Source organism: Sitodiplosis mosellana, unplaced genomic scaffold (assembly GCF_009176505.1).
Source record: "Sitodiplosis mosellana isolate CC-2019 unplaced genomic scaffold, AAFC_SMos_1.0 Smas_scaffold_3, whole genome shotgun sequence".
Taxonomy (NCBI): domain Eukaryota; kingdom Metazoa; phylum Arthropoda; class Insecta; order Diptera; family Cecidomyiidae; genus Sitodiplosis; species Sitodiplosis mosellana.
This window is the reverse complement of record NW_022595246.1, coordinates 10656057-10671901: the sequence shown is the minus strand read 5'-3', so window position 1 is coordinate 10671901 and position 15845 is coordinate 10656057. Positions and strand designations below refer to the sequence as shown.

At 34.7% G+C, this 15845-nt stretch overlaps 3 protein-coding genes and 2 long non-coding RNA genes across 10 annotated transcripts; 1 reads left to right on the top strand and 4 right to left on the bottom strand.

Moving 5' to 3' along the window:
- The first annotated feature begins 211 nt into the window (after positions 1 to 211).
- On the top strand, positions 212 to 1679 carry LOC129566159 (uncharacterized). Its single transcript, XR_008687706.1, has 3 exons — positions 212 to 910; positions 971 to 1095; positions 1158 to 1679. It is a non-coding gene; the product is annotated as an uncharacterized LOC129566159 (long non-coding RNA).
- Positions 1680 to 2042: 363 nt separating this feature from the next.
- On the bottom strand, positions 2043 to 8074 carry LOC129566146 (uncharacterized). 4 transcript variants are annotated; one of them, XR_008687702.1, is made up of 4 exons: positions 7568 to 8074; positions 6033 to 7383; positions 3399 to 5947; positions 2043 to 3296 (listed from the first exon to the last, which is right to left on the bottom strand). XR_008687702.1 is itself a non-coding variant. In XM_055441785.1 (2 exons), exons 1-2 carry the CDS (start codon positions 7649 to 7651, stop codon positions 6385 to 6387), a joined length of 1083 nt encoding a protein of 360 aa, XP_055297760.1. In that variant the 5' UTR covers positions 7652 to 8074; the 3' UTR covers positions 2043 to 6384. The 4 variants fall into 4 exon arrangements, 1 of the variants encoding a protein (XP_055297760.1); XR_008687703.1 differs by having other exon boundaries at positions 3399 to 6202; positions 6261 to 7383; XR_008687701.1 differs by having other exon boundaries at positions 3399 to 7383.
- Positions 8075 to 8228: 154 nt separating this feature from the next.
- LOC129566142 (uncharacterized) lies at positions 8229 to 10423 on the bottom strand. Of its 2 annotated transcripts, none has more exons than XM_055441779.1 (2): positions 10206 to 10423; positions 8229 to 10042 (listed from the first exon to the last, which is right to left on the bottom strand). In XM_055441779.1, the coding sequence occupies exon 2, from the start codon at positions 9874 to 9876 to the stop codon at positions 8554 to 8556; it is 1323 nt and encodes a 440-aa protein (XP_055297754.1). In that variant the 5' UTR covers positions 9877 to 10042; positions 10206 to 10423; the 3' UTR covers positions 8229 to 8553. The 2 variants fall into 2 exon arrangements, with proteins under 2 accessions (XP_055297754.1, XP_055297755.1); XM_055441780.1 differs by having other exon boundaries at positions 8229 to 10035.
- A 347-nt stretch (positions 10424 to 10770) lies between these two features.
- LOC129566158 (uncharacterized) lies at positions 10771 to 11771 on the bottom strand. Its single transcript, XR_008687705.1, has 3 exons — positions 11453 to 11771; positions 11064 to 11170; positions 10771 to 10999 (listed from the first exon to the last, which is right to left on the bottom strand). It is a non-coding gene; the product is annotated as an uncharacterized LOC129566158 (long non-coding RNA).
- A 629-nt stretch (positions 11772 to 12400) lies between these two features.
- LOC129566132 (nose resistant to fluoxetine protein 6-like) lies at positions 12401 to 15310 on the bottom strand. 2 transcript variants are annotated; one of them, XM_055441760.1, is made up of 10 exons: positions 14970 to 15310; positions 14749 to 14905; positions 14509 to 14685; positions 14365 to 14438; positions 13983 to 14256; positions 13708 to 13918; positions 13468 to 13637; positions 13290 to 13401; positions 12932 to 13225; positions 12401 to 12861 (listed from the first exon to the last, which is right to left on the bottom strand). In XM_055441760.1, exons 1-10 carry the CDS (start codon positions 15277 to 15279, stop codon positions 12697 to 12699), a joined length of 1944 nt encoding a protein of 647 aa, XP_055297735.1. In that variant the 5' UTR covers positions 15280 to 15310; the 3' UTR covers positions 12401 to 12696. The 2 variants fall into 2 exon arrangements, with proteins under 2 accessions (XP_055297735.1, XP_055297734.1); XM_055441759.1 differs by having other exon boundaries at positions 12402 to 12861; positions 13983 to 14289.
- Positions 15311 to 15845: the final 535 nt, after the last annotated feature.

Sequence of the window (15845 nt, the reverse complement as noted above, 5' to 3'; positions counted from 1 at the left end):
GAAGTCAATTATCTCTTATCTCTTATCAGTTCCGCGGAAAGCGCGAAAAATGATAAGAAAAAAAAAGTTCTATATAAAATTTGCTTTTTTATGTGCGCGATTTGCGCGCAACTGATAAGAGATAAGAGATAATTGAATTGTTATAGAAAACCTCGAGTACTACAACTTTGCCGAAGACACCATGTTGTTATCTCTTATCAGTTCCGCGGAAACCGTGAAAAACCGCGGAGGCTAGACGGGTTGCCAACATACTCCCTTTTAACGCAGATAGAATCAACAGAAATCATACTCTCCTCTTTCAAAATATATTCGAATTTTTTCACATACTCTCCTCTCGATCTAGTCAATAGAGTTGTCTACTACAGTTGTCTACTATGTCATATGAATATTTAACTACGCAATCCAGAGTCATTTGATACCTCTTTGGGGCTGTCGATATCATTTAGTGACTACAGCAAAAATCTCTCCGACATATGACACAAATTGAATATGAATTAGAGCTACCTCAAAATAGCTACTTCATGCTACCGAAAGAAGATAACTCCAAGCCAGCACTGGCGTGTCTACACTATAGTGCATCATAGTATTGCTTTTTGTCACTGTAACGATTTTTTTTATACATTTGGTTATTATTCCATTCATTGTACATTTCGTGTTGATTTTTCAGATGATTTCCTAGTTTTTCTAAACTGTGAAATAGTGAGAAAAATTCGATAAAGGCGAAATGTGGCTTATTAAAGTATTTTAACTGAATTGTGACCGCTTTTCAGAGATGATGAAACATTCCGTAGAACAGTTGTGACAATGATTGTGGCATTGGTCGTTGCAGTTTTTTTCGCTGACTGCTCTGATGATGCATCGTTATCAACTCGTGTGGAGCAAAACTACACATTTGGAGAACGTATCGATTGTGAGTGCACACAAAATTAAATATAAACGGAGTAACAGAAAGACTATATAAATATTATAGCTGATCACCCATTTTATGAATATTACGAATGCAGAAATTATGGTAGCAAGGTAACTGCATTCACGAAGTGTACGAAATTCATCGATCCTAAGAACGTAACTTAAGCTTATTTTGTCACTAACAAGGTAGCGATTGAACAAAAAATAATTGAAAAATAAAATCCATTGATTCGTGTTCATCATTCCAGACAACGGAAATCGAAAATGTGTATATAAGCAAGGGTGGAATTGACCAAGAAATGGTCGAATTCTGTCCTACAGTCGAAAATGTTCGTTCTTATTGCTTCTCCATTCAAATGTATGGATTTGAAAACAGTTATGACCTGGCTTGAGAAGGAAATATAGGATAAAATCAAATTGAATGAAACATTGAAAAAGAATTGACGAAAAAATAAAAATAAAAGTTCAAAATTAACTTCCGGTTCGTACTTTCTATACTTACAAATTTAAATTGTTGAACCTATTTGCTGCTGAAAATAATCGGAGAATATCACATCGCACACTCTATAGAGTGCCAACAACTGTATAAAGCAATATATCAAATGGTTGTATATATAATATTTTCTGGTGGCTTGTTTACACCCATTTTGTACATGTTGATTGTCTGTTAGTGTCAACCTGTTGTATACAAAAGCTGATAATTTTTCGTTTCATGACCAGCATAAATGCACAGTTGAGAATTAAAATCAAAGTCCGAAAAAAATGACATCGTTGACCACGTCTTATTCATTTAAATGACATGTAGAAAGCAGGAGGGGCACCTAGACTAGACGCCCGCTAAATTTATACTCGTAACCTTTTAAGAATCTAACAAATTAAAGATAATATAAATGTTCAGTCTTCGATGATAAGATAAGTATGATGAAACCGACAAAAACGCATCAATAGCCCCTTGATAAGTGAATTTATTATATACTGATTTTCAAGTTGAGCAATATTACATAAGATCTATAGAAGCAATGAATACAGTTTGAGTGTTCGAACTTTGCTACTTAAATGAACGTTAGACTTTGCATTAATCAGTTTGGAAGAATACTTCTAGGGCGCATGATACAATTTCATCATTCAAGTGATTTTGTTTCTTTTTTCATATTAAAAAAAATGGTTCTGCGAAGGTTGATGTTCACTTTTCTAATCGTTATTCTAACAATAATTGGTTTATTCCACAAAGGTAAGTACAACGTAATAATTACTGTGAATATACTAAATTGCAAATGAAAAATCGAGTTTTTATTTTTGAAAACGTGAATTTGAATATGGTCATATGCAAAATAAAACCATAATGCAATAAAATATTTCAGCATTTGCCTCGAAATATTGGAGATACCAGCCAAGCACAGAAATGTCTCAGTTTTGTAAAGATCCCTTTGATGAGAGCAATGTTACTAAGGCACACAAATGTTGGACATACATGAATTGTCCCCACAGTTCCAAGCATAGGACTTTTAGCAGACCTATGATTCGGCGATTCAGCTCGGTAAGCTTATGAGATTCTAGTTTGAAATAGCATCATAAAGTAATTATTGCCTTACAGTGAACGATAGGGTTTGAAACGAAGAATGCCTCGGCAAATGATTGTCTGAAAAAACATCATTTTGTACGTAAGGACACAAAGCGATGAGATCTGTTCGACAGATGGATTTAGCGTGGAAACTATGACCTGGAAATTGAAAATCAAAAATCCATGGAAACGCTTTTGAAAATGAGAAAGTTTCCGATGGAATGGAAGAAACCGTTGATGAACAACATCAAATATATTCGCATTTCGTCGATGAAAAGAAGCACAATACCAAGAAAAAAAGAGCAAATTTTCAAACAAAATGTATATATTTATCGTGAAATTCGAATATTCAAATAAATTTTTGAATTTTTATCATTCGTTGCTCCATTGAAACGACGAGAGAAAGTGTGAAAAAACGCATTTTAAATTTTATGAACAAATTGATCAAATCACAATTCAAAAAAAAAAAAATCAAGCTCTGATCGACATTGTTCAGGCATTGTTCATTCCACTAATTTATTTCACGTGCCAAAAGAGACGATCGAAATTTGTTGCTCGTGTTTGATTTTTCAGATAATTACATTGTTTTGCTTACTAGTTTTTCTGCTTGAAAATAATGATAATTGCAATGATACTCCATATAAAGTCGAAATATAGCGAACTAATATGGTTTAGATACATTTTAACCACTTTTGATAATGGATGCTTTTTAAATATTCCGTCGAATGCTTGTGACAATGATCGTGGCAATATTTGTAGCTCTTTTTTTCGTTGACTGCTCTGCAAATGATGATGATGAACCGCTACCAGCCCACGTTGTGCAAAACTATACATTTGGTGAACGCGTTGATTGTAAGCATATAGAATAGATGTTTTGAAGTATAACAACAATAACAATAAATCAAGAGAAAAAAATGATAAGAATTACTTGAATAATTACAGGTGACTCCCTATTTTACGGATATTCTGGATGCAAAAAATACGAAAGCCATATAACAGCGTTCACGAAATGTATCAAATTCCTGGATCCTAGGAACGTCACCTTTGCCTATTTTGTCACTAATAATAAGGTAAAAATAAAACAAAAAATATAATGAAAATAAAAATCTAAATTTCGTTCCTCATTTTAGACGTCAGAAATAGAAAGAGTGTACGTGAGCAAAGGTTGGGATTGGCCAAGATGTTGTTGAATTATCATCTCACATGAATTTGCATGGCTCGATAGTCACAAAATCAAAATGTACCAAACAGCCAGCTATTTGTAAATAGCTCAGCTCGATATGCAGTCACACGGAATGTCTGAGTTGATTTGCTGAATTGTTGAGCTCACTTTGATTTCGGAACGAACTGTCTCATTTGGCATTAAATAAAGAATCTCGGAATGAAATTGAATGTTTTTAAAAATTGAAACAATGTAAAAGCTTACTTGAAAGAAATGGAAAGCAGTAAATAAACCGAATGTAAAAAAAATGGCTATCAAAGCACGTCAAACGTTTATCTCTATATATTTATCACAATCAAATTCCGTTTCAATTTAATAGCGTGAATAAGTGTTCAAAATCGTTTGGATTTTATTGTTGAATGAACGGGTTAAAACAAACGATAAGAAGTATACATCGACAACGCGTCCGCAGTATCTGGAGCTGACCCGTGATTATTTTCCAAAATATAACCTTGACAATGGTCTATTCAAAGAATTAAAAACAAAAATATCTTCGTTTATCATCATCAAACTCCGAACTGCGGTCAAATGATATACCCTATTTTGATGGCATAAAAAATTGCGTAGGTCATGTTAACACTTTCAAGCGGCAATGAAATTGAACTTCTAAACAATTCAGATTTGTTTTCATATTGCTATTTCTGAACAGTATTGCTCAATTTAACCACATTTTAGTCAATAATACTCATTGAATGTATACGGCTGATGTATTAAACCCTCGTATTTACGCCATTCAAATAGTGATTTCTTGATTTGAATCGCCCTGAAAAGTAACAGAGATTGAACATTCCATGTGATGTGTATGTTGCTGAATAAGTACATTCAAACACATGTTAACATAGTATAGAAAGTTTTGTTGACAAACAGGATTTCAAAGCCTTTATTTTCGGTCATCGTACATACACACGTATTGTTATGGCTATTGTGTGTATCTTCCAGGGATGCACACCGTGCGAGAACGCACTGGTTCATTATTATAATATGTGTATTGATTACTTACCGAAAATGGGTTTCTACGAAATCTTCGACATTAATTTATACCTTTACCAATAATAAATTTATTGAAAATAAAATATTCGACAAAGTATGATGATAACATTTCATTTATCTACAAGTCAACTAAGGAAGATGAGTTGAAATTCGTTATAAAAACTTTTACCAGAGTAGAAAAAAGTGAATTAAAAACAAAACATTCATAAAAGTAATGGTTTTTTGATACATTTTTAATTAATTTTTCATTTCATATCAATCATAATTTGAACTAAAACCGATTCATGCATGGATCATCGTCTTAAAATGGCTTATCGTAGTTGGTTTTCGCCCCTTTTCCGAAGGCTTTTACTTTATAGAAATAATAATCTTCGTCTTCTGCGATGGTAAAAAGTTTCACCTTCGGAAACAAATTGACAATTTCGGTTAAAAAACTTTCATCGAAATAGTTGCCGTACAGTTGATGTAAATTCATCACTTCCAATTGTTTACAATTCCGTTTGATGTGTCTTAATACTTGGCGATATTTGTCATGCTTACATCGGAAGTGATATCCCTTGTTTAGATTGACTAACTTCGTGCAAGATTCAAATAAAAACTTTGCATTCGCTATTTCAATTTGGCCAATGTCAAAGCTGAGTGTTGTGAGATTTCTAAACCGCGTTAGTATGTTAACTACTTTGTGGTGGTGCTCTTCTCTCGTCAGTCTCATCTCAATAGTAAACTCACGAAGTTGATCACAAATTTTCTGATCAAGAAAACGTAGAATTTTGTCGATGCCATCACTGAAGTGCATTAGTCGGATGCTTTTCAATAGGTTAGCCGAGATACCGAAATTCTTCGCTTTGGCTGGAATATTGATTGTACCGGAATGAAACTCCAAATGAGTGAACTTTGGACATACCATCGATGGAAATACCTGAGTACGAGTCGAAATAACTGACATAACTTTCAACATGGTTAAGTTTGGAAATTCTGGCTTCAAATTACTTTCCATTGTATCGACTCGAATTTTTACAAAATGTAATTCGGTTAAGGTCATATATTACATTTTTCGACGATTAAATCCTACGTTTGAGCCATCTGCAAACGATCATTTGTGTTTACGTCAATCGATAATTTTGTCATGTGTTCTCCGAACCGGCTGATTGTGTCTATGACACTGTTAACATCACAAACACGGAAAACATGCTGCTTAATTCGTTGTTGCATTGCTTTTTTCGTTTGAGTATATGTTTCGTACAGTGCACGTTCACTTTGTTCATCTAAGTAAATGAAAATATTTTCCAAGCATTTGGCACCAAGTTCAAGGAAATGCTCTTTTTGACCATTCAACGCTTCACAACTTACCATTGCTTTCAATTTTATCACTTGTAAATATCAGTTTCCCTTCTTCGTGAATGATTCGGAGTTTCGCATCACTGCCACGGTTCTGGACAATGTTAACGAATTTCTTTTGAAAATCCAAGTCAAATTGATCAGTTTCAATGCTGTTATCCCGTTCAGTGAAATTGTCCTTTCTTTCGAGCAATAAATCCATTAAATTTTTGCCCATTGTGAACACACACAGTGCATTACTGGGCAAGATTCCATTAAGCTTTTCGCCAAATGTATGCAATGAAACTAGATTCGGCAAGAGTCGTGAAATATCCTGAAGTAAATCGAGTGATATCTCAAATTGTTCCAGGCGCAAATAAGTAAATCACTCAAACAACGGCATAACACCAACGAGTCGTTCATTTATGATATCTGATTCATTTCCATTGTCGTCTAAGCACAATGTTAATCGTTCAATTGAAGACGTGGCTTGCTTTGCAGTTATTCGTAGAACATTTTCAATGCATGCTCCATTAATGGATATTTTCAACAATTCCGGCTGTTCCGTTTTCATTTCGCGGCAATTTGTACCGAAATTATTGTCTTTAGCGATGTATTCCAACGACTTCAGTCGATTCATATTGAATCTGAGTGCTTGAATCGCCCTCAATGGAAATCTTGGACACTTGATCAAACTTAAATGTTCTAGCTGTTGATGTATGCATAGGAATTGTCTTAACAATCTGAAATCCAAGTGGCCCTCATCACCGATGTACAACTCTTTCAAATGAGGAAAACGAATATCAACCCAATCAAAATTTGCAAATCGATCAAAATCGTAAAATGTGAGACTGATCAATTCAGACATCGATTGAATCAATTCCAAAACATTCAATCTGGATCGAGGACAGCAGATGATGAGGTATTTTGTAGATCGACAGCATCGTCCTATTAGCGTTAACAACTTGTGTCGATTAAATCCTCTGCCTAGGTTTAGGCGCATGGCTATCATTTCATTGCCGAAAGTTTTTACGAAAGTGCGATACAGCTTTTGATCATCTTTGCTATCGTTCGAATGGAAATTAATGTCGTAGTAATTGTCATCGGAATTACCATTGTATTTCGTGTCAAATGCACCTTTTGCGATAGCTTTGAATCGTTTGCACACTCGAATCAGGTTCAACAAATTAATATCGTTGAAATTCGCAAATATGCCAAGCAAAATCTCATCCGAAAAATCAAGGAGATTGAAACCGGTTTCACTCATTGTTTCAGCACTCATTTCGTTTGCACAAATTAAACAGATAAATTTTATGCCTTCCCTTAAATAACGTAAAACTTGAGCGGGTTTTATGGGTTTTTCCAAAATAAGTAGCTCAGAACACTGTAAAAGATAAAAATTCAAATTAAATTATAACACACGACACACATTGATCACTTTTCATTGTCTTAAATTCAAACTTTCAAGAGAAATCCTTATGTTTTACAAAAAAAATTGTAAAAATGTTTGATTACAAACAAAATATCAAAGAAAATAAGTAAGAATGAAACAAAAATATTGAGTTTACTTGTATGCGCTCGGCAAATCGAATAATGACTGACAGATAGCTTCGGTTTGTTTTCATACGCAATATATTGCGTATATATTCCATATGAATATATTGAATGCATGTGTCAGCCGCTGAATAAGTTCACTAACACAGATATATATACAGAGTTGACACATGCATTGTTGATAAACAGAATTTCACAACGTTGTTTATTGTCGGCTTTTGGCATGTGCTTCTATATCTATACATATTTCGCTGCTGTTATGTATACGCAAAACAGTCTGGGATTTTGATGATGTCATCAGACCGACGTCTGATTCTTTACTGCATTCATCCTTTCACTCTTCGCCTATGGTTTCAATCGACTTTTTGGGTATCGTATACTTCATCTATACATTTTTGCGTAATTAGATCAAAGCAAATTGCAATGCATGTTCAAGGATGTTTGAGGTATAGAAGTAAAGTAAAGTAATAAGTAACTTATTACATATTACTTATTACTTTCATTTTATTACTGTAATAAGATAGACTTATTACTCATTACTCATTACTCATTACTCATCTTATTACAAAGTAATAAGATGAGTAATAAGTAATAGGTAATCTTATTAAAGTAATAAGTAGGTAATAAAGTAATAAGAATTACATTTTTTTACTTCTATAATGGTGTACAATTTACATGCAATTACCACGCCGAATTCAAGGTGATACTGTGTCTCACTGTAAAACTGACCAAATTGTCACATAGAAAAGATATTGAACAGAAACACATTCTGATAGAATTGGTAACATTTATTTGCTATTTTGAATCTATTCAGAAAACCGTAATTTTTTTTTTTGAAATCATGAAGATATTGAAGTATCCAGAAAAAAATCAGGAAATTCCATCTTACGATTAATCTAAATGACAGCAGATTTTTAGTTCAGCGGTAATGGATTTGTTGAGAAGCTCTTAGATGGTGTTTACTATTTATTTTCTGGGATTATAAAAAAAAGTTGATAAACTAATCAAGCCGTCGGAATCTTCGCCAAAAGCTGTGCGGACGAACGATGTCGCGTGATTGTTGACGTTTTAATTCGATCAGTTCCAACGAGGTATCTGTTGTTGCCCATTTTGTTGCCAAATAAACACGTTCATTGACATAAATGGTCACCTTGCGTGCACCCGCCAACTTTTTGCGTTCCTTGTTCAGTGCAGCGATGTCGAGAGCTTCTCCTTCGAATTCAGCGATTTCAACGTCTCTTAATTTTGCTGATCGACGAATGAACGGCAGCAAATCGTGTGGGCCGGTGATGAAAAGCTGCTCCAGGTTGATGAAACTGGTGGCCACGGCATCCGTGTTGATGGGTATACCAATGCAAAAGCTGATACCAAGCTCTTTGATGCTGGGCAAAACGGGAAATTCGGGATTTTCATTTCCGTACGGAAAAATGTACAGTGTAACGAGTCCGGGCAACGAAAGTAATTGTTCAGCTGAAGGCACGCCGTCTTCCCAATCCCATTTTAAATGCAACCTTTTGAAGAAGCCCCGCTGATGAATATCATTCAAGAAACTAATGGTGGTATCGATGTCTTTGTTCATATCAATAGCCATGTCATCAACGTTGGCAGCGGAAATTAAATCTTGACTATCACATTGCACATTTGCATCGATTTGAAGGCTTCGGAGATTTGGGAATTGGTTGAAAAAATTCTTCAATTTAATTCTTTCACCATCAAATGAGCCAAACGTATACAATTCCAAGTGTTCGAGTGTCGGGTGTTTTCGAACTGGCCAAGCAAATGATTCATCAATGCAGGTCCAAAATATTAGTCGCTTCAAGTTTGTACACGATTCGAAAAGCGTTTGCCAAATGTCTTCATCGAATTTGCAGCACAGTAGCGCCAAGCTGTCGATCTTTTCCAAACGTTTCTCGATTGTCTTGATGTCCTGATTAAGATCAACATCGGAAAAACTGAGCTGCTTGATTTCGGCTTTGCAGTTGGTTTCAACGTAATGAAACGCTGAATTGAGTGTGACACCATAAAACGAAATTTGTTGGACGAATTCATCGAAACCATCCATTCTTTTGTCATTGATGTAAATGCCATCTTCGTAGCAATAAGCTAAAGCACTCACGTATTTCCATTGAAAATATTTGCCGGTGACACGGTGAAAAGCCTTGCACGTTTGACCAAACGAGTGCACATCCTCCAACGACAGGCAATCGAGTACTTCGTCCCAGCAATCGGTGTCCAATTTGAAGACCGACGGTTGAGGCTCGCCATTCGGTTCAATTGCTTCTGCTGCAGCCACTTGATTCTGGTTCTGCTCGACGGCTTGCATTTGGTTATTATCATAAACGTCTTGTTGGCTAATTTTGAGATTGCCACTTCATTTTTGTTGTGTTCGAGCAACAATTGGGGATCTTTCTTCAGTCTTCGGAATTACTTGGTCTTCCGGAACAACTCAAAGCTCGTACTTCTATTCAGGCTTTTCTCACCTCTATCTCCTCAAAGTTTATCGAGAGAAAAATAAACAAAAATTATTGTAATTAGTAAATTCCTGTAGTGTCCCCCTTCTTACACAACTATTCATCGCAGATATTTTCAACTTTAATTTTAATGTTTCAACTGTTCCAGAATATTTCTGTCTGTGATCAATCAAATACGTACCCTTAATACCAACGGCTCGATTGCCTTGCGTAACTAAATCAACGATAGTTTGTCACACGTTCAGCGTCTTATGATTTCAGTAATTTTGAACTTGGATGATTAAACGTTTCCAGCCTTTTTCTTTCCAAATCTGTTGACGAAAAGAAAACAATTGAGGTTTTGGTTGAGTTGAAGAATTTCCCATTTTGATCAGAAAACAAAACATGTAGAAAAAACGCAAAAAATTGAAGAATGATTGTCAAACTATCAGGTTGTATTCGAAGCCGATAAAATGTGCGGGTGAATTGGTGTTCACTGTTCAGATATATACTTGCAACAAAAACATGTGTTTGTCAATAAAACTGACTGGACAATTTTTGCAATGTCCGATAGTATTATCAAAATCCAATAGAAATTAATTCTATAAAAGAATTTTTTGCAAGAAACAGTTGTCATTTCTCACTTGGCTGCTAATTTTCAGCTCAATCTGTGGTTATGTCGAATGGGTGGAAATGTGTGTGACTCAGCGCATGAAAATCATTAACTTTGCAATGTTACCGACAACTGGCGGTATATTTTCCACGTTTTCTGATGAGATCTATAAACACATTCAATTCTTCTTGCTAAATTTTGCAACCTCAGCACCATTTGACTTCAATCCTTCACTGCTGGGAAAATGTTTGGTGAAATAGATTTTCATGAACAATTTTTTTTCATGAACACTTTTAGTAGGACCTCATCGGAAAAATCCTGTAATTGAAGCTTATCCACGGGTTTCGAATCCATTTTGTATTTTTAACACCAATTGATTTGCGCTAAATAACAAAAAAATAGAGTTCAAAGTGTTGCATAATTGTGATTTGTGAACTGTATTTTTACTTGAATTCTGTCCAAAGAATGTCACCGATTAAAATGTAGACACTCGGAATTCCGAATTGAACGACCAAGATATTTCCAGATGTATATATAATACGAATCTAAACGCTCTGAAACAAAGTATGTATAGAAACCAAGTTATAAAATGTATGGTCACATTGCTACAGTTGCTCTTGATTTAATGAACAAAATTTTATTTTGATAATTAATTTTTAATTTAAATTGATTGACACTCAATATTTTTTACTTTGAACATTGTTTACATTCAAAAGAAATCACATTGAAAGAAATTTTCACTCGAAAACAAACACAATTTATTCTTAAATATTTGTGCATATGATATACCACTCAAATGAAGAATAAAACGCGAAAAGAATAACCGATCCGCTTACGTGTATGCAGCCGGTAGGTTGTTCGCTGACTGTTTGATGCGCACAGCATCATATTGCGTACGTCAACCGCTGAATAAGTTCACATATATACACAGACAAATGAGGTTTTTTTTCAAGTGGTGTGAATGCTTTCGTAGATATTTTGTCGATTCCGATTTGGTGACCTTATTTGCTGATATTACTTCTTTATGCATATGGCAATGTTAGTATATATTTTATAGTATATATGAACCATTGCGACAAACGAATTCCTTCAGAATATTTTAGTTTTAAAGTGCAACATAAAGTTTTTTTTCATATGGAGTTGTTGTTGTAAACTCTATATCTATGGGTGAGATTGAGAGTAGTGTATGTTTGATTGACTTTGTTACGAAAGAGAAGAGCAAGTTTCTGTCGACTTAAAAATGGTTAAAAGCGAGTATGTTCGTTTTTAGCGGGTCCTCGCGGTTTTTCACGGTTTCCGCGGAACTGATAAGAGATAACAACTTGGTGTCTTCGGCAAAGTTGTAGCACTCGAGGTCTTCTATAACATCGCTGAAGACAGTTATCTCTTATCTCTTATCAGTTCCGCGAAAAGCGCGAAAAATGATAAGAAAAAAAAAGTTCTATATAAAATTTGCTTTTTTATGTGCGTGATTTGCGCGCAACTGATAAGAGATAAGAGATAACTTTCTTCAGCTTAGTTATAGAAGACCTCAAGTACTACAACTTTGCCGAAGACACTATGTTGTTATCTCTTATCGGTTGCGCGAAAACCATGAAGACCGCGGAGGCTAGACGGTACTACAACATACTCTACTTTAACGCCAACAGAATCATCAGAAAACATACTCGCCTTTTCAAAAATAAAAATCGAAGAAAAAACATACTCCACTCTCAATCTCACCCATAGATATAAACAAAATTCCATGTTGCACTTTGAAACTAAAATATTCTGAGGGAATTTGTTTGTCGCAACGGTTCATATATAACAAATTCAATTACTTTAATTTTTTAATATATTTTTCTGCAAAAATTTCAACGGTTAACGATTCTCGAAGTTGACGAATTGGGAATGATTTGACCTATTTTTTGGAATACTTTGTGTAGTTTTATTTTAAAAACAAAACGAAATAATCAAAATTAAATGTGAATAAATTTAAAAAAAAACGTGGAAGAAGTTACGCAAAATACTTATAACTTCAATTTTGAATAAAATCATGATTTCATAAATATTTTTCAGAAATAATAAAGAAACGCAACATTTAAGAAAATGTAATTACTTCCGGGACATTTTGGTTGCTCTTTCTAAGATTCCGATTTTTGTATAAATAAATGCGACTTAAGTTCATTGTCGGTATTTCAACTGTCAATGCTAGTACGAAAGCGACGCCACAAACAGTCGATACGACCAAAAACAGTTCCTGCACCTGAATGTTTCGAAATTGTATTGCTTATTCGTTTGTTAATGAAATTGCAATCCAAATGTATCATTATTACCTGTGTAATATCCGAAAAATACAATGGCACCTTCCGGTTAGCTAATATAACCCAGATAACCGTTTGATGAACCAGAAATATATTGAAGCTTAACCGTGATATCGGTTGCCAACGTGGATGCGATAAAAACCAATTGATGATGCCGCCTTGACCATTTACGCATGAAAATATGATAAAACAAAGAGATATTGACCACCAAGCTCTTGCCCTCCACATGAAGTCGTCGTCTCTAAACGTATATGTAAACCAAAGGAATACACTCACTGATCCAGCCAATAGAATAGCATTCAAAAACTGTAACGAGTGCAGATTTGTTCAGTATTCTTAAAAATATTCATTGGTTGGATTTTTCCATTACCTTTGGTATACGGATAGGTTTTCTTGAACGATTTTGCAACAAAATATAAGCAAAATTAACTCCAATCAACCATGGTGTGATGCGAGATCGTGTTGGAACATAGCTGTTGTATCTAATTTTGAACGATTTTTATATGTGACTCTTTGGATTTTCTAATGTATTTGACAGAAATACAAACCCTTCCAAACCAAAAAGATCCTTATCCAATGACAAAATAAAATCAATCGAAACGATCACAAAAGAAAAACCCATGAATCTTCTTGGATAACGTTGCAATAGCAGCACCAAAAATGGTGTCAAGATATACATATGCATATCCGCAGCCAGATACCAGGATCCTGGAACACACTGCAATTTTTCAACAAATTTTAGTTTTAAAAAGCATCATGAATATTGCAGAAGCATTACACAGATCTACCTGAATATTACGAAAATTGGCGAAAAACAATATTGAGTCCCACATTGCATTTTCACAAAGCCATCTGGTATCATCGAGAAGCGAACTATATGCTGGCCCATTTGCGCAGAATTGTACTAAAAATCGGTTGAAAAGTGCGATCACCATCATCATCGGAGACAAGCGGACAACGCGTTGTAAGTATAAAAGGGGAATGTTCAGTCGACCATTTCTGAAAGAACGTGATTTTTAAAATGTTTAGAAAAAAGAAATGATATTTGAAATGAGTCACCAACTTTGAATGCTCGTTGAGCATTTTATTAGCTGCGAGAAGTGCACTCAAGACGAAAAATGTATCCACACTAAAACGGCCACTAGAAAAAATGTCTCTCATCTTGTCAGCAACACATGCATCGTGCTCTCCATTTTCAATTATACTAGTGGTGTACAGATTGAAATGCGTTGATAGTATCCAAAATGCAGCGATTGCACGTATCCCATCTAAACATGGCATAACGTTGGGCAATTGATTTGATTTGCATTCGAGTAGATTTTTCCCGTTTGTGTACGCTGAAAAGGCCAACAACACTGGATTTTTCCGTGCTAGACAAATTAGGATGATATAGTGATGATGTCAATCAATCGAAGATTATTTTGGAATGAATTATTTTCACTTACCTTCTAGTAAAGTGTACGTAACATCATAAAGCGAACTCAAAATGACTAAGCCAAGTATCGTTGTTAGAAATGCACTTTGAAAAAGAAATCGTTTTTTCTTTGTTGTTAGTTGAATAAGTTAAAGTCAGCAAGAATAGCACTTACATAAAAATTTTGTAGCTGAAAAAAAGAGTAGTGTTGTCATTTTTTAAGCGACAGTTGTTTGAGGCAATACTTATTCGGAGAGAATTTGAATCCAAATAATCATTTAATATAGTGGAGATAAGTGATGGTGCACAAGAATTCGGAATACAAATGCCCACTCTCGGCCAAGCGGGTGAACTGAAAACGGTGAATGAAGTAAATATAAAAATATTTATTCACTAGAGCAATATCATATCTTACATTTTTCTCATACTAAAATAACCTGCAGCAATATTGGCCAAACAGTATTGAGTTTCAATGTTTATTGAATTCGGCACTTTTAAATTTTGACATCGATCAAAGTTTCCAAAATCTATATCAATTCCTACAGATGAGAGCTTGCCCCATGCGCCCAACACTTACGTTACAAAATGATTAAGATAAAAATAAATTCGCTACTTTAATTGCAGAATATTGCTTACTTTCATTCGCCCAATTGGTTGTTCCATCATTGGACACTTCCTGAATCGTTCTCAAATCTTTAATGCATTGTTCAGTGTTATACGATCGTTTGACTTTAGTTTGATCATCGATGAATGCTGTGTTGTCGTTGTTCCAATACGCTCCAATACGCATGTATTTATCCAAGTTTTCATTCTGGATTAATCCAATTTGAAGAGTATGAACTCTTTGGTAAAGAGACCAATCGATCCCTTGTTCACTTTTACATTCTAGTCGCCGCTGACAAATCACAAACAACGTAAATAGAAACATCAATTCAACTGTAACCATTATGATCGTTTTGAATGCTTATTCGATAATCGGACCCGTCGAAATTCCAAAACGTTACTAAATCATTTTTTTGCCACTCAGAATTTAACAAAATGGCATCGAAAAAAAGAAGGATATCAATCCGTTAACCCTTAGAGGGTAGAGCCTTGCGTGGATTTTTTCTTAAATTTCTGAATGATTTTGATAGATGTTATGCGCCGAGAGAAAACTTCAAATTAAGTTTTTCGGAAAATCGCATTTTTTCCATCGTTAATCACTGCATTTGCTCTAAAACTCCCCAGAAACCAAATTTCATCGAACTGTGATGCAGAAAATTAAATTAATCGTTGTTCGATTCGATATCATATATTTTGACAATTTTCAGGTATACACAAATCACATTGACTGATATCTCCTTCCGAAATAGGCACGCAAAAATATCCAATGGTTTCATTTTTGCAGCACTCTCTGCACCTTTAGGAACCAGCACATGATAAAGGGTTTGTCTGCCTCTCTTAAACTTCGACATCTGAATAAAGAGATAAATCAAACAAAGTCTTATTTTCAGACGTGTCTTTGCGAAATTT

Bases quoted from the DNA above. Each gene is read 5' to 3' on its own strand.
- LOC129566146 (XM_055441785.1), bottom strand. From the start codon at position 7,651: ATGGAATATATACGCAATATATTGCGTATGAAAACAAACCGAAGCTAT. The intron at 7,384-7,567 runs GTAAACTCAATA...TATCTTTTACAG, and splicing joins GATTTGCCGAGCGCATACAA to TGTTCTGAGCTACTTATTTT.
- LOC129566142 (XM_055441779.1), bottom strand. From the start codon at position 9,876: ATGCAAGCCGTCGAGCAGAACCAGAATCAAGTGGCTGCAGCAGAAGCA.
- LOC129566132 (XM_055441759.1), bottom strand. From the start codon at position 15,279: ATGGTTACAGTTGAATTGATGTTTCTATTTACGTTGTTTGTGATTTGT. The intron at 14,906-14,969 runs GTAAGCAATATT...TTGTAACGTAAG, and splicing joins AACCAATTGGGCGAATGAAA to TGTTGGGCGCATGGGGCAAG. The intron at 13,402-13,467 runs GTTTGTATTTCT...GTTCAAAATTAG, and splicing joins GATCTTTTTGGTTTGGAAGG to ATACAACAGCTATGTTCCAA.